General features: G+C 40.1%; 1 protein-coding gene across 4 annotated transcripts in view; it reads left to right on the top strand.

Moving 5' to 3' along the window:
• Positions 1-24,883, top strand: part of espn (espin) — a 53,172-nt gene that overhangs the window by 7,812 nt on the left and 20,477 nt on the right. Inside the window, exons 3-10 of one of the 4 annotated variants that reach the window (XM_017305951.2) lie at positions 6,421-6,607; positions 6,983-7,165; positions 8,936-9,067; positions 11,885-12,140; positions 12,484-12,773; positions 18,331-18,489; positions 21,446-21,680; positions 22,358-22,411. In XM_017305951.2, coding sequence (XP_017161440.2) covers positions 6,421-6,607; positions 6,983-7,165; positions 8,936-9,067; positions 11,885-12,140; positions 12,484-12,773; positions 18,331-18,489; positions 21,446-21,680; positions 22,358-22,411 — 1,496 coding nt within the window. Of the gene's footprint in view, positions 1-6,420; positions 6,608-6,982; positions 7,166-8,935; positions 9,068-11,884; positions 12,141-12,483; positions 12,774-18,327; positions 18,490-21,445; positions 21,681-22,357; positions 22,412-24,883 lie in introns of all 4 variants that reach the window. The other 3 variants (XM_017305950.2, XM_081608876.1, XM_017305953.2) reach the window with 3 other exon arrangements.

Here is a 24,883-nt window from a genome sequence, read left to right as displayed (position 1 = left end):
ATGGCGATAAGATAATGAGGGAAACAAATCCATTTGTATGGAGGAGCCGCTTTCTGGTCTCCAGCCTTGAATGCACAGTGGAGATGAAGTTTAATATTCAGACTTTAATGTGATGTGCAAACGCTCATCCCTGAGTTTTAACAGTTATTGCTGTTTTATTTCTACCTGGAAGATCACAAAGATTACATGGACTGTCTTGGTTGCATCATTGCATTTGTAACAAGGAGCCTAATTACGGTGCAACATAATGAGAGTGTGACTGCAGGGCATTAAAAGTACATACAGTCAAGGTAAACAACAACACCTTTATGGTGTTTTCTGTTTTCAGCATTGCATTTCGACTTATGTCTCACCTTTAATCATAACAGGATATCTTAATGACGATAAAAATGCCAACAAAGACGTCATTCTGCAGTTTTGACAAGGAATTTCTAGAAAGTGTTTGGACTACTGTAATTACTGTAGTTATACACGGTCCTGAAAAAATATTTGCTCCACACCGATTTCTTCAGTGCTGGCTTGTTTGTCACATTTTCATGTTTCAACGCAATTGTATCGCCGTGGAAGAATTGTGGTCAACTCTTTTTAGCAAAGTTACTTTAATTCAGCCACTGCTTATGCCACGGCATCTCGGTCAGATTTATGTCCAAATTATGACAAACCCTTTGTTTTTTTTCTCGGTTTTTTTCTTATTTTCTGTCATTCAGATGTGAAACTATTGGTGTTTCTTTGGTTCATTATCTGCTGCATAACCTGAAGGATGATTAGGTTTCAGTTCACCAAACACAACAAGGGATCCTAACATACAACTGCCTCTATGTTTGGCTGTCGTTATGATATTCTGATTCTGAAATGATGTGTTGGTACAGTAGAAGTATTGTTCCACCGTTGTCTCTCAACATAATATTTTCCCTAAAGTCTTGGGAATGATCCAGATGCTTTATTGGGAAGTGTGGAATAATGGGTCTTTGTGATCAACTTTGGTTTTCACTTTGGAGATACAAAGTGGATACAATTGTTTCCCTGGATCTTCTTTTTGCTATGATGCCAGTGGCTATTATTGATAGTAACTACACAGGAAACAGGCCGAGAAACAAGGAGGAATATGAGTTTAAAAATAAAAAACTAACATGTTTCCTAGTTTCTCATCTGTTCTTGAATGTCTTCAGATCAGGGCAGTATGTTTTGCTTTTTGAGCTTTTCTGGCCTAATCCACAGTATCAGACAGGTTGTATTTCAGTGCTTTCCTGATTCTACGGCTCTGACACAAATCGGTCAATCATCATGTTTCCTCTTAAGCCTCCTGGAAAGTTACTATAAACTAATGAATAATTAATTCATTAGTTTATAGTAATTAACTGTTTATAGTAATTAACGTGCTTAACTTTAAATTCAAAAACTAATGAATAATTAATTCATTAGTTTATAGTAATTAACTGTTTATAGTAATTAACGTGCTTAACTTTAAATTCATTAGTTTATAGTAATTAACTGTTTATAGTAATTAACGTGCTTAACTTTAAATCGGATCGTTTTTCGCTCGCACATTAAGATGGATACAATTGTTATTTGTTAGAATTAGTGGAAAAAAGAAACATTACATGCTCAGGTTTGCAATTTGTCCTGTAAAAGGAGCACAGGACATAATTTCAATTGGTTTGTTTTGTTTTACTAAATTGTAGATTAGAATTTGGTCCCAAAATCTGACATCAGTATGTCCCCAAAAATGGTTACATTTCAGTTAAATGTTCCACAAATATTAACTTACTGTGACCACCAAAGCTTGATCCCACATCCCTTAACACCCTTTCTGAACAAAACTCTTAGTGTGAAATGAATGCAGTCCTTTTTTGTCACATATTTTTTCATTTTGTCGTGTTGCAGGATGGGTCATTGCATTCGTGCTTCTAGATAGTTTTGCGAACTGCGTCTAAATGAGCATTTTATCTGCCAGTCTCTCCCAGTGAGCCAAAACAAAAAGCTCAATGTGCCTGACCAGATAGCCTCATTACACAAAAAGTGGATGAATGAATGAAAGGCTGAGAGAGAAAGAAAGAGTAAGTGGGAAGCTGCAGACAGCTTATGTAATCAATTAGTGCAGATTAAGATCTTTGGCCTGGAGACGGTTCTAGCATGAAGTTTAAAAGGACATCGCTCTGTGTTGAGATAATTCAGAAAGTTAGCTCCATCAGAAGTGAGAGAACATATTGTCTGATGGCTCCTTTTCTCCATATTTTTCTCAAAATAGAAACTTGGTGAACTCTAGTTCTTCATAGAGTTGACTTTAAGATTAACAAATTTAACACCTTCAATGTGAAAGTAGAGGATTTTAATCCTTACATAAGAAGTAGTGAAAACAGAGTCTGGAAAAATATGAAAGAATAAAATAAGTGTATGAAAAAGAATATTTTCAGACTTTAGTCTCTTTCCCATTGTCAAAAGGTTGTGTCCTTCCCTCTCTATGTTCTTGCTTTTGTCTGTTTCCCCCTATACCTTCTAATGGTACGCCTTCCTTCGTTGAATACTTTGTTGGTTTTGTTTATTTCTTCTGTGTGTCTATCCTTCCCTTTTCTTCCTTACTTACATTTTCTTTCTTCCTTTTTTCTTTCTTCCTTCCTTTTTCTTTTCATCCTTTCTTCCATTTCCATCTAAAAAAATGAGTCTGTAAAGACCTGTAGATTTTACCTGTTAAATGTTCAGGAACTTTGTAAAGGTTAAGGTTTCAGGTCCAGCAGAGATACAGACTTAATGATAACATCTTATTCAATATACGGTTAAAATTAAAACTAATGAGAATGTGTTTGTATCAGAATACATTTTCAAGATGCCATTATTGAGGTGTTAACTATATATTAGTGTCATAATGACTTCTCAAAGCTGTTTCTGTCTCTAGGTAGTTTGTTTCATGAAGCTGGTAAGATGTTAGCTCACAGAGAGAAATGAGTAAATAAGGCAGTATTTGATTAAACCAATAGCTTAGCTGCACCTCCTGTGCTCTATAATCCTCCTAATAAGTTCCTGGTGCAAGTTGGATAAAAGCCCATTTCAAGCATCCTTCACAGCAACAGGTTTAAAATGAAAAGATGCAACATAACATGACATTACAGCTACATAGAGACTATGTTTAGATAAAATATTACAACATTCATATTCATGTAAAAATTTTGATGATTTTTCATCAAAAAAGCCACAAATTAAATATGTCCACGAGATATGTATTTTGTTGATCTTTGGCATCATTCTGGATTATTTAATGTTTGAATCTAATATAAAAAATATCTTTTGCGGAAAAAAACAAAACAAAAACAAAAAGTGTTGGTACCCTGCCTGGTGCTTGTGCAACAAAATTTTACTTTAATTGTGCAAATCTCTATTTACTGACACCTGACTTGGAAAATGTTCATGCTTTAGAAAACCTTGGCCTTTAGAAACTTTAATACACTTTCAAAACTGTGCAGTAAAACACTTAAAACACTTTTTAAATAGTCAATAGCTAGACACACGTGAGATGCACACGTTGCAAAAGAGACATCAATTTCTCCATCAAAACTCTTCATTATTCAATAGGGGTAAACACTGAGCTTGTCAAAAGCCTTCATTAGCCAGGAGGGCCATTTGTAGGACATCAATTACATTACTGTAATGAAGACAACCTTAGTCTTTGTTACTGCAGAAAGGAAAGGTACAGTGGTCAGATTATTACCAGGGCAAAATGCTCACTGGAGCTGAAATGGAAATATATCATATGTCTCTGACTCCAGTGTGAGAAGTTTTTCTGTACAGTCCCTGCTGAGGTGGTGCGCCTTGTGTCAGAGAATAGTCTAACCACTTTCCTAACCCTTTGAAATCTACACTCCTTCTCCAGAAGCTCCTTTTCACTTCCTAAGCCTCCCCACTTTGAGGAGTTTGGTCCTGGTTGCTTTAGTACGTGACCTTTAGCACAGTGAAGTTTTGTGAATAGGATTAATTAAAGAAATACACTTTTCTCCTTCTAAAAAGAACATGTGAGCGAAACCCACTTTAGTTACATCAATGAAAGATTTATTAACATGCTCACTTCCTGATGACAGAAACACGGACAACTTCCTTTTCTTGTGTTGAAATATTTATTATCCAATTGTTCCAACCTGGAACTTTTCACTTAATCATTCAAAGAGGCCCTCAACATTTGTTTTCTACTAAGATACCGTACATATTTATCTTTTGTAGCTCAAAATAAGCCTGACTCATATTAAAACAACTCGTTTGGCATGATTTAACTGCAGCCTGTGCAAAAGTGAGATGTAGCCCTTTAGCTTTCTTATGTAGCGGCTCAGTTCCACTTGCAACTCTCAGTTAGGCACATTGCGAGTCAAGCAAAGCTAGTGGGCTGATAATCCTCTTAAGTGACTCATTGCTCATTTGTCAGAGTCCAAATAAAGTACGACCTTATGGGATTTAGTCGGGAAGCACTCGTTTCCTCCGTGGCATCCCGCTGCGACAGAGAATATCTGGGACAAGAAGGGACTCGAGGGCTGGATAGTTTAGCTTTGAGAGCTGGGCTAAAGACCTGTGGGGAAAAAAGAAAAACGGGGAATGAGATTCAGTCGGGCTTGCCTGCTTTTAGCAACAGACGAAGGTGTTTTGCACCTACAGTCAGACCGTGCGTACTCATCTAAAGCTGAGGCTAAAAATAGGGATTGCATGTTGAAAAGCCTTTTTCCAGCAAGGGCTCGTATCTGGAATAGACAGAATCACTGGAACAATAAGAAAACACACTTTTCAAATATCCACCTACGTGTTGCTTGATGAAATAACATGTGATTCAAGATCATTGTGTTAAGTACGGATAAATCGGTGTTACTACTCAACAATTGAATCCTGACAGCAAGTATATAAACCACTGACTTAAGGATTTGATGCAATGAAACCTAATTGATCTGAACCATCCCCACTGTGAAACATGGTGGTGGCAGGATCATGCTGCTGGGATTATTAGAGGATGGATGGAGCTAATGCTGCGCTCCAGTTATTTGGGAAGTCAAAACTCAGAGCTCAGTTTGATGTCAGACCTGAGATAATTTTAGATTCACTCATCTTGTAAATAAACATGTTTCCACCACATCTTACTACTGTTGATGTGAGGAGCGGCCATATTGAAACACGAAGCCGGCCTTACAAGTTGTAACCAAAGGTAGTCGGAGATGCTCCTACTTTTCCAGTGGGAAATCCGACTTCGGAGGGCGTTCCAGTCGATTTTTCTGACAGGAAAGGCGGAATTTCCCAGTTCCAAGTACAACTGGAACATAGCGTAAACACAGGAAAGTCATGGTAGAAAACCTGTTAACAGGCAGCTGTTTTGATCCAACTCATTGGCCGTTAAAGATAATAATCCAAACAAATAATTTACTGAATTACGTTGCTGACATTTTGCGACGTGTCTTCCGTTGTGTCAGCAGGTCAGCAGATGGATTGAGTAGATGCCAAAAGGAACCAGGGCCTCACTCCGCCTCTGTGTGTGAGAAAACATCTGTGGTTCAGTCAGCTGTAAGGATCCTTGAGGACTGGCCAGTTCTAATCAGGTCGATTGCCAAAGCTTAGCAGGACCTGCAAATACAACAAAACAGGCCCTGCCATAAATAGGCCGTCACTGTGGCTCAGCAGTTATCTCTCAATCAAAAAGTTGCAGGGTTCAGTTTCGGCAAAGGGTCCCTGGGCCAGGCACTTAACTCTAATTTAGGGTTCCTATGTTTCCTACTGGTCTGTATATCTGTGCATGTTAGTGAGTATAACTTGGTGAATGTGGCTGCCATGTAAAGTGCTTTGAGTGTAACTATAAAACTGTAATATATATTCAGTCCATTTGCCAATTACACTGCTAAAGGCTTGAGACTGTTGTGGTGGTTCAATGACTTGTTGACCTAAAACATGAAGCTGGGGCAACAACACATGTTCATGTTAACAGCTGAAATGGTGGGTCTAGGTGGTTCTGTAAATATATCAAACATAATATCAAATCAAGGGAGCTGAATAAAAATGCACGCCACATTTCTTTGTGAAAAATGTTGAAAAACTTGGCATCCTCTTGATAGATTTCACTATAATGTGCTTCTTTGTTTTGGTTGATCACATAAAATCTCAGTAAATACGACGCGCCACAGCTGCACTACATGTTAGAACCAGAACATTGACAAAAGAAATAAAACCACTGGTTATATTTAAGCTGGCATATTTTGTTTTTTTAGATGTTTAGGCATTTACCAGTGCATGGTGGGAAAGCACAATCTTGTTTAAAATAACTATGAAGTATTAAAGTTCCCCCTGTTTAACACCTTCTTAATGACTTATTGTTAGAACACTAATTTCAGGTCAAATGTAGCAGCAGTTATCAGGTTTGCAGTCCACATCTTTTCATTGCCTGTGGGTTTCATTTACTTGCAGTGTCGTCAACTCCCAAACTAAGAATGGTGCCACGCCGCTCTACCTGGCCTGCCAGGAGGGTCATCTGGAAGTTGTCCAATACCTGGTCAAGGACTGTGGGGCAGATCCGAGCATCAGAGCCAACGACGGGATGACGCCTCTGCACGCTGCTGCTCAGATGGGCCACAGCACCGTCATCGTCTGGCTGGTGTGTTGACATGCACGTCAGATCCTTTCAACTTTTTTTCTTTCTTTCTTTCTTTCTTTCTTTCTTTCTTTCTTTCTTTCTTTCTTTCTTTCTTTCTTTCTTTCTTTCTTTCTTTCTTTCTTTCTTTCTTTCTTTCTTTCTTTCTTTCTTTCTTTCTTTCTTTCTTTCTTTCTTTCTTTCTTTCTTTCTTTCTTTCTTTCTTTCTTTCTTTCTTTCTTTCTTTCTTTCTTTCTTTCTTTCTTTCTTTCTTTCTTTCTTTCTTTCTTTCTTTCTTTCTTTCTTTCTTTCTTTCGGTTAACAACATCTTCTCATTTACACTAAGGGCAGTGAAATCTGAACACCAGTGAAGTCTGTTCTTGTCTTCTCACCCTGTAGATGAGTTTTACAGACATCAGCCTGGCGGACAGGGACGGCGATGGGGCCACGGCCATGCACTTCACAGCCAGCCGTGGCCACGCAAAGGTGCTCAGCTGGCTGCTGCTGCATGGAGGGGAGATAGTCACCGACAACTGGGGAGGGACCCCTCTCCACGACGCAGCGGAGAACGGGGAGCTGGAGGTGGGGGCGATCACAAGTTCTCTCTTGAAAAGTTTATTTTTTTCTCATTATTTTTTTCTCTTTTGTAAATAACAAAAGAAAAGAATAATCTGAGTATTAAAGTAGAGGATGTTTTCATTCTCTGTGCTCATCCATCTATCCCGGGTTTTACAGCCCGTCTGTTTTGAATAACTGGCGTGTAGCGTACGGTTTTCGCCCCCACCCCCAGTGACCTGCTGTTTTGACTAAGTTTTTTTATGGTCGGGCTCAAAGAAAACTCTGCTTTGAAATTTTGCTCTTTTGAAAGTATTCATACCCTGTAAATATTTTGCCATAAACTTCCACGGATGTCGCATGCTTTTTGTGAGATCGACCAGCACAAAGATTCTTTCTGCTTGGTTAATGTTCACCATTGTGAAGAATGTAAAGTAGTTCTTTTATTAACTAGCTCCTCATCAAGTATACTTAAAGAACATGAGCTGTTATACCGGAGGACTATACCGTGTGTGAAAATCTAAGGCAGTTCTGCGCATATGCGCCAATCATGACTAAAAGTACGGTGTGCACTTTGGGACAACAGGTACAAACTGAGTTGTCTACACCAGTAGTCCCCAAGCTACGGCCAAATGTGTCCCCAAACTACCAGTAGTCCCCAAACTACGGCCAAACTACCGGATCCGGCCCGCCGCCACATTTGGTCCGGCCCCCGAACAATACCAGAGAGCATTCAGATTTTTTTTCATATATTATTTTTTCCGGTTTATATGTGGATTTTTCTTCAACCACCAGGGGGCTCTTTAGCAAGAGGTGTGTCCTGTAAACTGTGGGTGTTTTGCTTTGCATGGCACATTGCTGCCATCTGTTGGACTTTTAGGGAACTGCTTGACTTTTATGTTATTTAATCAGTACGGTTGTTTGCTAGCGGTAGAGCAGATGAACACACGTGTTATGAAGGCCGCATTCCAGCTTTCCCTCAATGAAATATATACTAGTCAGTCCCAGTGACCGTTTCACTAACGGTTTTTGCCCATGTGCTTTCTGGGTAAAAATCAATCGAGAACCCCCCCACACACACACCCACCCCCGGCAGCGCAAGTGATAAACGTGTAACACTTTTTCTGTTACAAACTGACTCCGGCCCCCCACCAGAGAAGGGAAAGGTTTTGTGGCCCTCACAGGAAAAAGTTTGAGGACCACTGGTCTACACTGAAGGAAAGTGAAAAGGATACAGAAATGACTTTCAATCCATTTAAGGTACACAACAAGAATGTGGAAGAAGATGATGAAAGTCAGTACAGTGAAGGTTTAGCCTCCCTCGGGACAATGACCCTGCTATACAGTCAGAGCTACATTAGATCATAGCATCAGAACTGCGAAGTCTTTATTCAGGGCTGATTTATTTTCATTGATTTCCTAGACGTATTCACGAATGTTAGAAGCAGAATAGTGGTCAGGTGACCTTCAAGCATTATGTAGTAATGAGCATGTCAAAAACATTTTTTTCAGAATACTGTGAAAATGGTGTTATTATATTGTTATTATATTACAAGTATTACTGTATCATTGTATTTTTTTTCACAGCACAGTTCTGACAGACTGCAGCATCTCTCAGCACTGTGGGCCACATTTGAACCTTCTAGATATTTATTCAGTACTTTAAACTGTTTCCACTGTTTGTGCAAAACCAATTACCTGAGAGGTAATTACATTGATGAGTTTGTCATCAGTAATCCAGACTGACTGAAGTTTTGTTCCTCCTCTAACTGACCCCGTCATCTCTCTGCTCCACAGTGCTGTCAGATACTGGTGGTAAACGGCGTGGACCTGGGCATTCGGGACCAGGACGGCTTTACAGCCGCAGACCTGGCTGAATACAACGGCCACTCCCAGTGTGCCAAGTATCTGCGCACAGTGGAAAACATGGTAAGATCTGTGGCTGACAAGTCCCACTGCCACGAGTCCTGACCTCTGACCTCTGATCCACTGGCAAATCGAGCCAAGCTGTGAGGTAATCTCTCTGTCAAGGAAGAGAGGTTTGTGATAAAACGGGTTTTCAAGCCTGAACACATATTATTTTTAAATAATTAAATATACTCTGTGAAACAAACCTGCCGCCACTCTCAGCAATGATAGCAAGCATAAATACATGGTAAAGCGCCTTTGCTGCATTGAAACAATAAGCTTATGTAACACTGTTTCAAGGAGCTGGATGATTTTTATTTTAACAAACTATAAACACAAAAGTAATGTAAACTGTCATTGTAAGAAATTTACATCCATTAAGGTGAGCACATTTTTCGCCTATTTATTTGATTAATGTTTATTTCTTTTCCCAAGTTAATAGCTATGCAACATAAATTTGTTGTAAATTTTCTCTTATCCACAAAAGGTTATCACATTTCCATAGAGTTGAGCACTAGGTTAATATTAACCCAGTTTATGCATCCACAGCCAGTCTAGGTGTGTAGTTGGATCACCAGATTGTGTCCAAGGTTCGCTGCCTAGCTGCTGATTTGAGAGGAAATTGAAGAAAATCTGACATCTTTCTTATTCCATCCACTTTTGTGCAAAACAGCCCTCAGCATGACGCTACAACAAAGGCGGCACGATGAAGCTTCATCTTGATTACTCCAGAATATTTCTCGTCCTTGTGGCCTAACAGTTCAATATGTGTTTATCTGAACGTAAAACTTTTCTCCAGAAGCAGGCAGTTGCAAATGTCGGGTGAGGTTTAAGGTGTTGATTTCGATTCAGGGCTGTCTTTCTTTGTCGATGCCCTGTGGCAACGTAAAACTTGCTTCAGCACGTCACCGTGACTCTAGTATTCAACAAATTTCCAGCTGCTGTCAGGTTTGGACCTCAGTGGATGCTGGCTGCTCCTGAAAATCTTAGCCAATTCTCTTTTCTCTGATGACTGTTCTTTAAAATGTCCATTAGTATAGAAATGGCTCCAACTAGAATATTCTCAATTCTTGTTCGACATTCGCTACGCTTGTTGGAATTTTTTCATCAAACCTTTCTTTATACAGACAAAGAGAAATTCATAGGTGCTATAAGTCATAATCACTGACCAGATGTTAACAGGCCTTGGATTTTCTAAATTATAAAATATTTTACATTCTTCAGCACCACTTACAGAGAGGTTTAGTTGATTGTATGTATCTTTTTAGGCCTGCATGTGCACTTCTGAGCACATGTGGATTAGGAGTTTAAAGAACCGTGGTATAAAGACTTGCTAGGTGCACACACTTTTTTCTGTAAACAGTCTGCTGAAAATTGATGCCTTAATTTTTACTGCATCAGTCTTTAGAGAGACCAAAATTGAGCAGCGTTAATCAGGCGAAACACAGCAAGAAGTGAAGAGCGTACTTTGTTTCTCACAGTTTCCACAGCACTGCACTAACCTTCATTCTTTACAAGTACTCACTAAAACTGGGTCTCTAATAAGGGAGGATTACACAATGAATGAGGCAGTGCAAGTTCATTTACAGGGCCCTCAATATGGCTGCTGTTACATAAGGTGGTGTCGGCTGTGGGGTACATGTGAGGGCAACTCAAACAAAACGGAAATTTAACTCAGTCAACCCTGGAACTTTAATTTAATTTAATTACAGGCATTCTATAACCATTCTGTACTTGGTTATTTGCAAATCTAAAACAAATCAAACACCAGGCACTCAGTTTTTTTCTGGTTATTCCCAGAGACTTGAACTGTAAAACACCCGTTGCATGTACTATAAGTGAAGTAGCTTTCACCAAACTGACTTTACTCCAGGTTTTTCAGCTAATTACTAACTTACTCTTTGACTTCCAGCATCCTACATTGCTAGCAAATTCAAGTCCCAGAGCATGCAGAGTAATTATAACAGTGCTGGTGCCGGGGAGACATATCTCCTTTGTTTCATGTTCTCTGTACTGTCACGAGGGACACAAAGCCACACGAGTCGAGCACTTTGGGAGAAGACGAAAACCCCAGAGCTGTTCTGATCAGCTGTGAGAAGTTTCACTACTGTGCAGTAATTAAACTCATAATGCTTTTCTCCTCGTTTAATTCACCACGGACTGAGCGTTAAGAGGGTTTATGAACTGATGTCTGAACATATGGATAATTCATAATGATGAGAATTGTTCTGTGTTGTAAAATAGAACTAAGTGGCATACAATTAACTTCTAATTAAATGAGTCATATAGAGTTGTTTTGGTTTTGTAGATTTTTTTTTGATATGTTACGAACACAAATTTCAGTATTAATTTGATATGATACAGATCAACTCAATGCAGGGAAGAATCTTGAATTGGAAGAAAAAAATTATGCACGGTGTTCAGCTCCCTTTAATCTGATACCAATAAATAAATCGAAGTGTAACCATTTGCCTTGGATTTACTGGTGTGTAATTGAATCACAAATGAGACGAGACTAAAATTTCTTCTGCGGCTGAAGAACAACACTGCAAATCATCCTAGCACTGTGAAGCATGGTGGTGGCAGAATAATGCTGTGGAAATGGATTTCTTTTGCAGGAGCATAGTTGAAATTTATGGAAAAATTGTCATTCATTTCTAGCGATGTGCTTGTGCTATGTTCCAAAGTGTGGTTAAACACTCTATTTTATGTTGATCCATTGCAGACAATCTCAATAAAACGTGTTAAAGTTTGAGTCGGACAAAATCTGAAGCAGTCCATCGGGATGTGAATGCGAGCCGCTGTACAGTGACGCTTTCTTTCATAATCCTGCGACAGAGTGTGGAGCATCGGGTTTTGTCTCGAGACCCTTCGATGGAGCTCGAGTCCAAGCAGCCGGACTCGGGCCTCTCCTCCCCGAACACCACCATGCCTCCAGCCAGCCAGGCAACACACTTCGACATCTGCTCGCCGTCCAGCTCACTGTCCAACTACGACTCTGCCAACTCCAGCCAGTCCAGCACCGGAGAGAAAAGAAGCAGCCTTACAATGTCTCGAGGACCTCCCACCCAACTGACCACAGTCGCACATCAAGGTCTGTGACGTTTTAAACGACGGGATTAAAACTGTTATTTATTTGTTCATCCATTTATTTTGTATTTTACAATGTTTCTGTTTGGTTACTGCCTTAAATTTACACTGTTGTTTCACTTGGGGACATGTCAGGTGATTTATATACAGGTGCTGCACCCTAGTGGTGTGTCCACATAAATTTAGTTCCATGTAGTGACTACAGTCATTTTTTCTCAGTCATACTTAAACCGCTTACAAATAAAAGGAAATCAGATCCCCGATTTCAACTTTATTGTGCAAATTAAAAACCGGTGCCAGTGCGTAATTTTTGCTTGAATTGTTGTGAGACCGCCATCTTCTTACAGGTGCATCAGAGTCGGCCATTTCAGACATGCAGGCCTACATGGACATGCTGAACCCAGACATCGGCGCTGACACGGCCAGCAGAAACGAGATCAGAGCTGATGGTGTACCCAACCCTCCGCCTCCTCCAACCTATCCTCCTCCTCCTCCGCCTCCCCCTCAAGCTCCGCCGGATCTCCCTCCGGCTCCGAGCTACCCGGCGCCTCCGCCCCCGCAAGAGCCTCAGTCGGCCGAGTTCCTGAAGGTGAAAAGCAACTTGCGGCACGTGGACAGCAAAAGCAGCAAAAAGGAGGTACGAGCAGTGTTCGCAGTTTGTCAGTAAAGTTTCTGAACATCAAAAACAGACATGTCCCAGAAATTATATTTTATTTTTATTTTTTTAATCATCAGCATATGTTTTACAGAGAAACAGGAAGAGCTGTGTGTTTGTCATAAATTGGCAATTAGCTGCTTTATCCCCAACCCTCTCCCCAGTGGGTTTAATGAAATGGACTGAAGCTCTTCTGTAACAGTGTGCCTTCTCCGGTGAGCCAACAACGATGTTATTGTGTCAGCATGGCTAACGAGGCCACAGAAGATGCTTGTTAGCGAGCCGGGCCTCTGATCTGACACATTACGGAGCCCGATGTGATGGGTTTGATTTTAATTACACTAATTAATCTGGCCACAAACATCTGAAGAGGAGCAGCAGTGTCAAGAGGCAATAATATAAATGTCACTTCTGCTTCTGCTGGTTTGCTTATACAGACATTTTGTGTGGAGTCGTGTTTCTGACAGAGATGTGAATGAGTTTATTTAGCGGTGCAACAATGATTGATCTGACTCTGTCATGAGAAATGCGTTTTCCTGATTGCTGCTTCATCTCGCAACTGTGGTTGCGAGATGAAGCGCTTTACGATTTTTCACTTATTGCTATTTTACATCCAAAAAGTTCAGCATGCTTTATTTAGTTCTTTTAACCCTTGTGCATGTGAGGACTGAGGCATACGTAGAGGACTGTGGCAAATGATACAAGTTTGACGTGTGTGGGGTCAATTGGACCCCATTTCTAGACACAAGGGTTAAGGATATGTCTCTGGCAGCTTTGCAAGTGTGCATACTGAACATATCTTTATTCCTTTCAAAATATCTTTTGAGATATTTTGAGCGTCTGTAACATTAGTTTTCAAATACCACTCTCTCTAAACCAGGGATGCCAGCCTACAGTCATGAAGGACGTGTCCGGTTTGCTTTAGACGTGTCCCTAATTTGACATCACTGATTCAAATCCTTCTAAGTGCGTCTTCATTTTCTGATAACCAACTATCACTTGAGTCGGGTTTCTTGATCCATCTGAAACATGCAGGACATTGAACCCTTGAGAACGGACTAATCTACACCTTTCTATTGAAGTTCTGGTTTTTGAGTGCAGGCCAAAGAGTTCCCTGTTGGTCTGACCAGAGCTCCTCCGTTTACATGCAGGGCATGTATTTAACCCTACCATGCACAGTGGACAGCTATCTAAAAGCCATTTTCTTGTGCTTCTTGTGGATTTTTATGTTATAAATGCACACAGACTACTGAAGTGGACACTAATGCATCATAAAATACACTACCAACTACTGGCCATCAGCTGCAAATGCAAGAAATTATTTTTGTTAAATCCAATATGGCCGACAGGCAGAAAAAGCATGCCGACCGACCCGGCCCCTCCTTCTGCTATAGACGACTCTTACAGGTAAAAAAAATATTGTGACATCCGATAACCCCTAAAGAACAATACTACTGATGTATTTGTCAAATAACAACTTTGTATTTGGAGAAAATTACAATTGATCACCTAAAAAAAAAAATAATAATAATAATTTTTTACACAATTTTTTTTTCTACCTTTTGTTTAATACCTTAAGAAAATAAAAAAAGGAAAAAAATCCTGACACAAAGAATTATGATTCATGCGTGAAAGGGTTAAATGAGACCCAGCTCTCAGAGATTTAACCTGTTGAAATAAGATTCATAAAACACATTTGCTCAAACTAGTAGGTGTCCTGTCAACAGCACTTTGGATTTCCACAGGTTGCCCAGAGTTTCCACGACCCCAATGGCTACTTCTTTGGTGGTTGTCTGGCTTGTCAGTTTAGTTGTATTTTCCTGCTTTGTTTGGGTTAAGTTGATTGTATTTTTAGACGATGAATTTGACAGTGATCTGATATTCTCAAAGGTCAGGATGTTGTTTTCTAACCTAGCTTTGCTTTAATCTTCTTTACAACTTTATTCCTAAAGTCCCTGCGGTTTTCCTTGGATCTCATGAAGCTGTTTGTTCTCTAATATGGTCTAAGAAACATCTGACTCAAGAGAAGCTGTATATATATATTGAGATTATTTTACACACGTATGTAATATTTTGTAGTCGGGTTACATAAAATCTTCCACTGGATTTTATCTGACGGTCCCAGAATAAAGAAGGGTGAATATATATTTCCAATTTTCAGATTCCTATTTGTAAAAAAATATTTGAGAACAATAATCTTTTACCTTCCACTTGACAAATGTGTGCTGTTTGGTGTTGGTCTGTCACATAAAATGTTGAAAAAGATTCAATTTCTAACAAAATTATTACCAAATTATTACCATTATTACCAACATGCCTTCTCCCACCAACATGCCTTCTGTTGAGGAAGCTGAGCCTGGGGACTCTGGGTTGGGCTCTCCAGTCTCTGGGGACGAGGTCGCCGAGGTGGTCAAAAAGTTCCTCGGTGGCAGGGCCCCGGGGGTGGATGAGATCCGCCCGGAGTTCCTTAAGGCTCTGGATGTTGTAGGGTTGTGTTGGCTCACGCGACTCTGCAATATCGCATGGACATCGGGGGCAGTTCCCCTGGATTGGCAGACTGGGGTGGTGGTGCCCGTGTTTAAAAAGGGGGACCGGAGGGTGTGCTCCAATTACAGGGGGGTCACACTTTTAAGCCTCCCTGGTAAGGTCTATTCAGGGGTCCTGGAGAGGAGGGTCCGTCGGATAGTCGAACCTCGAATTCAGGAAGAGCAGTGTGGTTTTCGTTTTGGTCGTGGAACACTGGACCAGCTCTACACCCTCAGCAGGGTCCTGGAGGGTGCATGGGAGTTCGCCCAACCAGTCTACATGTGTTTTGTGGACTTGGAGAAGGCGTTCGACCATGTCCCTCGGGAGGCCCTGTGGGGGGTTCTCCGGGAGTATGGGGTACCGGGCCCTTTGATTCGGGCTGTCAGGTCCCTGTATGACTTGGTTGAGAATGACTGATGAATGTTTTTATGCAAACCGCAGGAAGCTAAAACGTTGCACAGCCAGCTGGTTTGAGGGAGGATAAAATGTGCTTAGGCATTGGCAGGGTGTATGCATCTGCAATGCAAATAGATCACATTGCAGTTATAAATGGTGAGTCAGTGAGTTTTTCCCATAGAACGCATCCATAGCGAGCTCTTTGTGTTTGTGTGTTTCTGTGTGACTCTGCGGGGGAGACGTTTAATGAAACTCTAGTGTCGCCCCCTCTCCCCTCCGTGCCCAGGTGATCAGCTCAGGGCGCGCCCCGTCTTAATAATTTAGATAAGGTCTGGCTCTCAGAACACGGGCACACACATGTGCACAAAAAGACACACAAATCGGATCTCTGTGTACCAAACAGTGAAAAACAATCCACCTGCATGTTAACGCTGCAGTGAACCTAGGGTGAATTTTGTTGATGGCTCGACTCATTTGTCTGCATTTGACTCAAAGCAAAAGTTTATTGTGCGGTGTACAAACCTCCCTAACCACCACGACTGCTAACGCCTGTCCCAGTTTTAATTCTTTGGAATGCAATCCATCAGAACATTTTTTTTTAATTTATTTTGGCACTATTCCTGCTGCAAGTGCAATTTGCACCTGCACTAAAGGCTGGAATATTCTGATAATCCCAAAGCCTCTCAGGATTTGCGTGTGGCAAAGGCGACGGCCAGAGGAACACATGGGAGTTTGTGCTTTGCATAAGCGGAACTGGGCAGGGTTCGGGGTGTGGTCAGTCAACGGGACGGTGGTGACATCATAGCCGCTGCTGAGCTGGCCCAATAGGTTATTGATGAGGCCTGTGGGTAAAGTGAGAGGTCCAGGTAGAGTGACAGGCGTAGGCTCTGAGCGGAGAGAAGGTGAGGCGCTGGATCTGGTGACAGCTGCTCTCCGTCGGCTCTGCTGGGTTGCGCGGATGTGGCTCGGTCCAGACTAGAAAGCCGCTGAAACAGTGGACTCCTAACAGTAAGGTAAAGTGTGCTTGCTTTTCTGAGGAAATTTTTTCTTGTTCATTATTTATTTTCGTTTGCTCTTCTTTCTACAAAGCTCATCTCCTTCCAATTTGCATATTTCAGCTGTTTTACATTCGAGCAATAAATCAGACTTGTTTAGTTTTTCTGCTAAAAAAAAAAAGCACTTTGTTTTAAATTATTCATCGGAGCGATCTTATTTTTTGACGCAAATTGCCTCCCTGTGTTTGACGACATGTAAATGTGCATGTCCGACAAACAGACTGAACAAACTTGATATTGTTCTGTACGCTAATAAAATTAAAAAACATAAGGAGACACATGAACAAAAGCCATATATCACTTCCTGCTGACAGACAGATATGTGCGATGAAAGGAAAAGGAGTCTGCGTAAATGAGAGATTGTGAAGGGTGTGGGGGGGGGGTTTGGCAAAACACTTTGTACGTTTGCTATTGTCAACCCGTCTCCCCGGGGGACGATGATCCATCTGCATCTCTCCGGGCTCGCTTTACCCCGCCTGCTGATGAGCGCTCAGGGACCATCTCTTTGACAGCAGACAGGAGTCAACACAATTAAAGTTACTTGTAGGAACTCGGAACACGAGAGTGCACAGGAAGAGAGAAGGTCAGGGGTCAGCTGTCAATTATTTCTGTTCACTCATGTCAATGTCAGACGTCCCAACACTTTGAGGTGCTGGTTTGGGTTAAGTGAAACAAAAAAAACAAAAAAAAAGAAAAGTCCAAGTTGTGTGCCAGCATTTTGGATGTAAATAAATACAAATCTGTTCCTCAGTCTTGGATTTGAAAGGCAAAGCAGCTTTTTTTGCTTTAAAACTTGCATATCTTTTTCATGTTAGTGTTTGAAACAGATTTTTGTACTTGTAGAAATTTTTTGTATCCTTTTTTTTTGCAACACAAGTTTTTGAGAAACACAGACATATAAAGTATGAGAATCAGGAAGTTTTGTTGCATAGCTATGTTTTCAGGCAATAACTTCATGCAAATTTTAAGGCCTTTTGCATGAAGGAAACATATTGGAAACCAACAGGAAATATAACTTTTTTATTTTTTTTACATGTGAAAATTAAACTTTTTTCCCCACAGAAGCTTTTAAATATGTAAAGCCTCTCAGGTACATTTTGTATGGCGAAAACTGTGATTGAGAATATTTGACTATTGTCTTATTAGAAATCCAGTTTTCTACACAATATTAAAGCAGAAAGTGACATTCCTAAAACAAACGTGGCTAAGTCGGTGATCTGCTCTCTCCTTCACTTCATTATAAAATCTGGATGTGGCCCAACAGGCTGTGGATGGTGAAACATACAGTGGATGCCAGGGCTTTACATGGGCTAAATTAGAGCCTTGTTCTGCTATTCAAATAAAGCAGCTTTGATCCCCACGAGAGAGCTAATCCAGCAATAAAACAGAGTAAATACATTGTTCTGTTGGTGTTCAGCTTTCCTCCTGCCACCCACACACATTCATAAACATGGTTTAATTTTTCACACAGTATGAAAAACATCTGGAAAAAAGAAAAAAAAAACATGCATAGGGAGTTTTAAGCTGACGTGTACGTTTCTCTTTTTAAATCTGTGAAGCAGCTGACTCTTGGGGAGAGCCACGAGAAATTGCGGCGAGTGGATTCAAACAGGAAGTCAAGGAGCTTCAACAAACAGCCCAGCACTGGGGACTACTACAAGAGTCTGGGCAACGACACGGCGGAGCCCCGTGGGAGCAAAGTCATGGCGCCCAACGAGGAGGCAAGTTGAAGACACCTAAATATGTTGAAAGGACCTCAAAACAAGATTTCTCAAAGCTTCACTCATGCAGGATGCTAACGTAGCAGAAAGTTCATTTTTTGTTCACTGAAAATGAAAATGTATCTATTTAGCATGTTTTGTCAGTGTCCAGGGTAGCGTGGACATGCTGCTGCTGCGTGAGGTCAGAGCTTTGGGTGTGGTTTAGCTGGGCATTGGCATAAGGTTACAACACTGACGGGCAGTAATTTGCCTGAGCGTTACCACTCAGTGTGTTACATAATCTTCTACTGTCTTGACCCTTTATTTTCCAGTCTCCAACTCCTCATTTCCGTCACTTCTTGTCTCCACCCCTCTGTGGAAATGTTCTATACAGGCGTCATTTGCTAAATGGATGACCGGCACTGGAACATGAAGCTTCCTGTAAATGGCAACAAAAATCTAATTTAAACGTTTTTCTATGAGTAATAATTTATTTCAGTACATAAAAACAAATATAGTTTTATATAGTAGCATATACAATAGGTTACATAATAGAATGGATCTATTTTTTATTCTATACAGTATAATATTTCTAATACCCCCCCAAAAAAGTGCAAAGTGTGTAGTGGTAAAAGTGAAAGCATACTGATATAAATAAGTTAATTTAGTTTTAGTTGCTATTTATCTCTAAAATAATAGAGATAATATTATAATCTGTAATAATATTATCTGTACATGTAATAATATTATTATGTACAGGTATTATTGATATTATTAATAAATGTGAATGAAATGTAAATTTACACTCTTGAAACAAGAAAGAGGCAAATCTGATAATTGCCAAATTAAAAAATCTAAATAAAATCAAAGTAAATAAATTTAATAACGCATATTGAAAATCGTGTCATTTATTTATAAAAGCTCCTAAACACTGCCTGTCAAATCGCTTTAATAAATGTTATTCCAGATAGATTACACGTAAGAAGTAATTTAAATAAATGCTTCTTCTGTTTCATCTTTGTGTTTCACAGCAAGAAATCCCATAAAACAAAACAATTAATTAAAAATTACTGGTTGTGATTAAAGCTATATGGACATGTGCAGTTAGTTATAAGTCTTAATTTGGGTTCATCGATAAATATTGAAGCATTTTAGTAAATGGCTGCTTAAACCACCTGTTTGCTTCCACATAACTTCACAAGCACAAGAGGATGAATAAATAGTCAGCTGGAGTCAATGATCAATGTCTCTGGAGAAACCCGAAACTCCCACGAGTATCAGGAGTGGCGGGTGTTCAGGAGGGACACATGCTATAATCCACATTGAGCCAATTAGAGCCCCAGAGGGGCCCCTCCCTGTCTCCGAGGACCCCAGCAGATGGAAGGGCTAATCAAGGGAACCGGCACGTGCCGCCATGACCCATCTGGATGCCCCTCCTCTCTCCTCTCTCCTCCTCCTCCTCCACCTCAACTCCCCGGGGAGGCCTGGAAAGTGAAGGGAGCAACAATGATGAGCACGCGTCCGAGGAGTGCCGGGGGGCGGTGGGAGATCCAGTTAGATGTCACAGTCCATTAATTCGCCTCCAGCTGAGTTCCAGCATGGTTTTGGAGCGTGTCGACGCGTGCAGGACTATCGGTTGCAGTGGCAGATGGTCCATTCGCTCCGTTTTCCGCGCAGGATTCCCCCCTGTGGGATTAGGTCATATTAGCTCCTTTATTACGTGTGAGGGTATTGTGTCTTTATAGACATCCGGACACAAGAACAAGGCGTGCATCTGTCCCTGGCAGCAGCCTTTGCAAGAATTTAATAGTTTTACACCTCATTGCAGAAGTACAGGACTTTCATCATGCAAACTCAAAATATGCTGATGGTTTTTCACAAGCAAGGCATAATAAACTTGTTACTAGTTATTTAATCAATATAAACAATTTGGGATGGGGGTTTATCATGTTATTCATCATTTGAATAAGATTAATTTCTTATAATACAATATTATTTAATTGTTCCATCCATCCATCCATCCATTTTCTTTACACCCTTGTCCCTTAGTGGGGTCGGGAGGGTTGCTGGCACCTATCTCCAGCTAATGTTCCGGGCGAGAGGCGGGGTTCACCCTGGACAGGTCGCCAGTCTGTCGCAGGGCAACACAGAGACACACAGGACACACAACCATGCACACACACACTCACACCTAGGGAGAATTTAGAGAGACCAATTAACCTGACAGTCATGTTTTTGGACTGTGGGAGGAAACCGGAGGACCCGGAGAAAACCCACGCATGCACAGGGAGAACATGCAAACTCCATGCAGAAAGACCGGGGCCGGGAATCGAACCCAGAACCTTCTTGCTGCAAGGCAAGAGTTCTTTATTTAATTGTTGCCACAATAAATTCCAATTAATTCCAATTAAAACCGTTGGGATTGTTAGTTTTACTATTTTCTCCACTGTTTGATCAGCGTATAAATAAATTTGAAAATATGATCAAATGCTGTTACTGTGTGCAGTTTAGTGACACAAATCAAACTCCATCATGTGTCCTACAGAAGTGGATTACAAATGTTGACTGTTTTTCAAGAGCAGTGTTTGTGATTTTGAGGCTACAACTGCGGCGCCATGCGGTCACAGCAATACAGTTACCTGAAAAAGATAAGTAGTTATTGTCACTTTTATTGTTATCACAATAGTGCCACAAAATATCATGATATACTGTAAGTCCATATTGCCCACTCCAATAAACAATCTAACAATGTCAGTTCTTTACAAATAAAATATCAAAATCAGCTTTGTGGCTGTGTCCATGAGAAATGTGAAAAGCTGAGCGGGAACTTCAATAAGACGCTCCAAGAAACGATGATTGCTAAAACTTCTGTCCTCTTCTCCCGATCATTGACCACCAATAAACTCTAGGAAAGAGACGACTTTAGGGATGCGTCACGTCATTGACATCATCTGCGTTTTCCTCCTCTTTCCTTCAGGGTTCGGTATTGGAGGAGCCTGCGGAGAGTCCCGCCCCCACCTCTGAAAATGGCACCACAGAGGAATCTGTGTCGCCTCCGCAGCCGCCTCCACCACCTCCTCTTCCCCCTAGCAACCCGATGCCAACGCCCCCTCCTCCTCCTCCGCTGCCCACCGGGCCACAAACCACCCAGAACAACAGCAGCACCGCCCCCAGCTCCACCGACAACAGGCGCCCATCTTCCTCATCAGGAAGTGAGTGCCTCCTTTTGTTGTTCCTCAAGTCTCCCCACTTTTTTGCTTTCATACTTTTACTGTGTTATTCTTAGAAAGTGGAGAGTGTGTGTGTTTGCACATGTGGGGGTGCGCATGCGCGTTTGTGTGTGTGTGTCAGTGTCAGCCACCAATTTATCACTCCTGGTGAAGATGAGCGGCGTTCAAACCCGGCCTTCTAAATAACAGATTGTAAATTAATGATGTGAGCGTCCCGTTACCCCGAGATCTGGTTTAGAGTTCAGTTATTTCCTTAAGTGGTCCTCTGCCCGATATCACTCTGTCTCACAAACGGACGCCGCTCTGCTTGTAGGAAACGTTGGGGATAAGAAGTTACTAAACTTATTGTTACTGCTTGTGAACAGTCCTCAGCAGCTGTTGGAGAAATATGAGGTGAAAATCCAGATGTGGCACCATGCTCGAAAGTAAATCATCCATAAAGAGGGAGTAAGGGGAAGAGTAACAAGATAAAACTATTACCTTATAAAATAAAATAAGTTGGTCTGTGATTGAATTTGTCAACGTGCTTTTACCTCCTAAATATTTCTGTCTAATTCTTTTCATTACATCTTTCCACTTTCATCTGTTTCCTCTGCATGTCTTTGTCTTTTCTTCCTCTCTCTCATTGCCTGATGTGGTTTTTCCTCGATGCTCTCAAGGCGGGAATGTCTCTGTCTCCCAAACAGACAGAGGGCTGCTTAGACAGATGAAGAGTAAGTACAAACTGAGACTTTAACCTGATAGATGTCAGGATCTTCCCACACCCTTATATCCACTTTAGTTTCCTCATAGATGCACCCATGTGGAAAAAAAAAAAATCTGACATTCAGACAAAAACAAGTCTTTTAATTGCATTCGTTCTGCTCATTGAGTAAAACATATGAGCAGAAAAGTGGTTTTTGAGTGGAGGAATAGTTTGGACACCCTGTTGGCCTCTTTAGCTGCGACAACCTCAGTGAGATGTTTCCACCGGGTTGGACATGAGGAAACTTTGCTCCACTCCTCACCTCCAGCTGTGAGATGTTTGAAAGTTTTCCAGGTCGTTCAGCTCATCTGGAGCCACTTCAGGACATTTCAATTTAATCAAGATCCTGACTCGGTCCAAGATTTTTACATCTATTCATCCTCAGACAGTATTTTGTGGATTTACTGCACAGTTTCTATTTATTCATCTGCCTTAAGAACACTATTCCAGAACTTTTTCTTCTGAGGTAAATGTCAATCTGGGCTTTTTGTTTTTCTTGCTGAGTAAATGTCTGTTACTTGTGCATCTTACATGAAACAAACTCCTGCAGTCTGCTTTGCACTCTCACACCAGCAGTAGCAACAGTTTGCTTTAGGTTCTGATTTGACCATTTTGAGGTTTTGGGGATTTGTGTTAGCATCTTGCAGTCTGTTCTCAGGACAAACTTTTGGTGTAGTTGCAGTGGTTTCGAATGTTCTCCACTTGTAGACCATTACTGTGAAATGGCTGAGTTCAGATTATTTTTGAGAACTCTTTAAGTCTCTTATCAGAATCATAAGGGGCTACCATCTCCTTTTGGAGATGTCGCTTCTAAATAAGACTTGTACAGTTTCAGGGTCAGGAAAAAGGCCGCTAACAAATTGTTTCTTATCTTGGAAACAATTTCTTTGGACTTGTACCGTAAGATTAGCGCTTTAGAGTTTTATTTTCAAAAACCAGACTGTTTCTTGAGGCTGTTTCTCTAAACAGCCTCAATGAAAAGGCATCAGCTACTCTGCTGTGAAACAAAAATAGACATGTTTAAAATGCAGGAACCCCTTTCTTTATGTGAAAAAATGTCAGTACGTACAATAAGTGTATGTATACTGTTCTTTTTATCCTTTTTAAAAAAATTGCCTTTAAAGTATATATATATATATATGTGAGGAACAGAAGTCAAATTTCTTTTTTATGTGGAAACCTTGCCAAAAATATCTGATTCTGATTTTGACTCCAATTTTGAATAGTCAATCTGAATCTATACCTTGACAGATAATGCATTTTTATTACATTTTGCGAAAAAGCTTCTTCTGGTTTTGTTGTTTATATATATTATATGATTTAATTTATTTCTGTTGAGCATCCAGTGTTAAAAAAAAACAAAAAAAAACAAACAGACTGTATTAGAGCAACCTAATTGTTTTCACACGACTGTATTTTATTTGTTTTTTTGTTTTTTTTTTACACTTTTTTCCTCTTGTTTACTAAAACAGATCCATCTGGTGTTCTTCACTGTCTCAGTAAACTTCATACTGTGCTGGTTTTATTCCACAGCCACTGGAATTAAATAGTTTCTAACATATGAGACAAAGAAGCTCCTCAAACTGAATTAAAAAGTTGAATTGGAAAATCATGTGACAAAATAAGAGCTAGAAGAACGGAAGATCGTCAAATATAGAGCTTAATATTTGCAGGAAAAAAACATCAATTTGTCTTTTCCTGAAGTGATAAATCAATTATTTAGTACATTTTTTAAGTCATCATCTATATGTATTTTATTCATAGCGCTTTCCACATTTTTACCCTTTATAAATGTGACTAAATACTTTAATATGCATTCACCTTTTTTTATATAGCTTTATCATTTAATTTAACAGAGAAAAAAAAAAGATTCCAAACTTTTAATTGGGCACATTTATTCAGCAGAGGACAATATTCTGTGGTAAGAAATAATTGCTTTATTATTAATAACTTGTTATTGCAACATGCACAGTAAGGACAGTAAAGGAGGCAAAAAAATTTAATTGTTCAATTATTCAACTTACAGAATTGTAATTTTAATGTGTCTAATAACAATAATAAAGTACCACAATCTAGATATTTTGTTTTACATTAGACCACTGGAAATGCTATAAAAAATATAGATTATATATCATATAAGTCATACGAGGCTTAAACTACTTATTTTATTAATTTATCGATAATTTTCTCAATAATTAATGGGGTTATTTTGCACACTTTAATCTTTATCTATTTTATTTAACTCATCTGTCAGCACAGTTAATAAAAACTTGGAGACAAATATTATTTTTCATATAATGATGTACAACGAAACTAAGAAATACGGTTTTGTTCTAAAACCAACAGGATGTACAATGGAAATCCTTAAAACAAGGATGATTTTGGATGATTCCAGCTTGATGTGTGAGCAAGCACGTCCTGTTAGACAGGGATATATTCA

This window comes from Poecilia reticulata, chromosome 7 (assembly GCF_904066995.2).
Source record: "Poecilia reticulata chromosome 7, P_reticulata-male-v2, whole genome shotgun sequence".
Taxonomy (NCBI): Eukaryota; Metazoa; Chordata; class Actinopteri; order Cyprinodontiformes; family Poeciliidae; genus Poecilia; species Poecilia reticulata.
The sequence above is the reverse complement of the archived record's forward strand: the minus strand, read 5'-3'. Positions and strand labels throughout refer to the sequence as shown.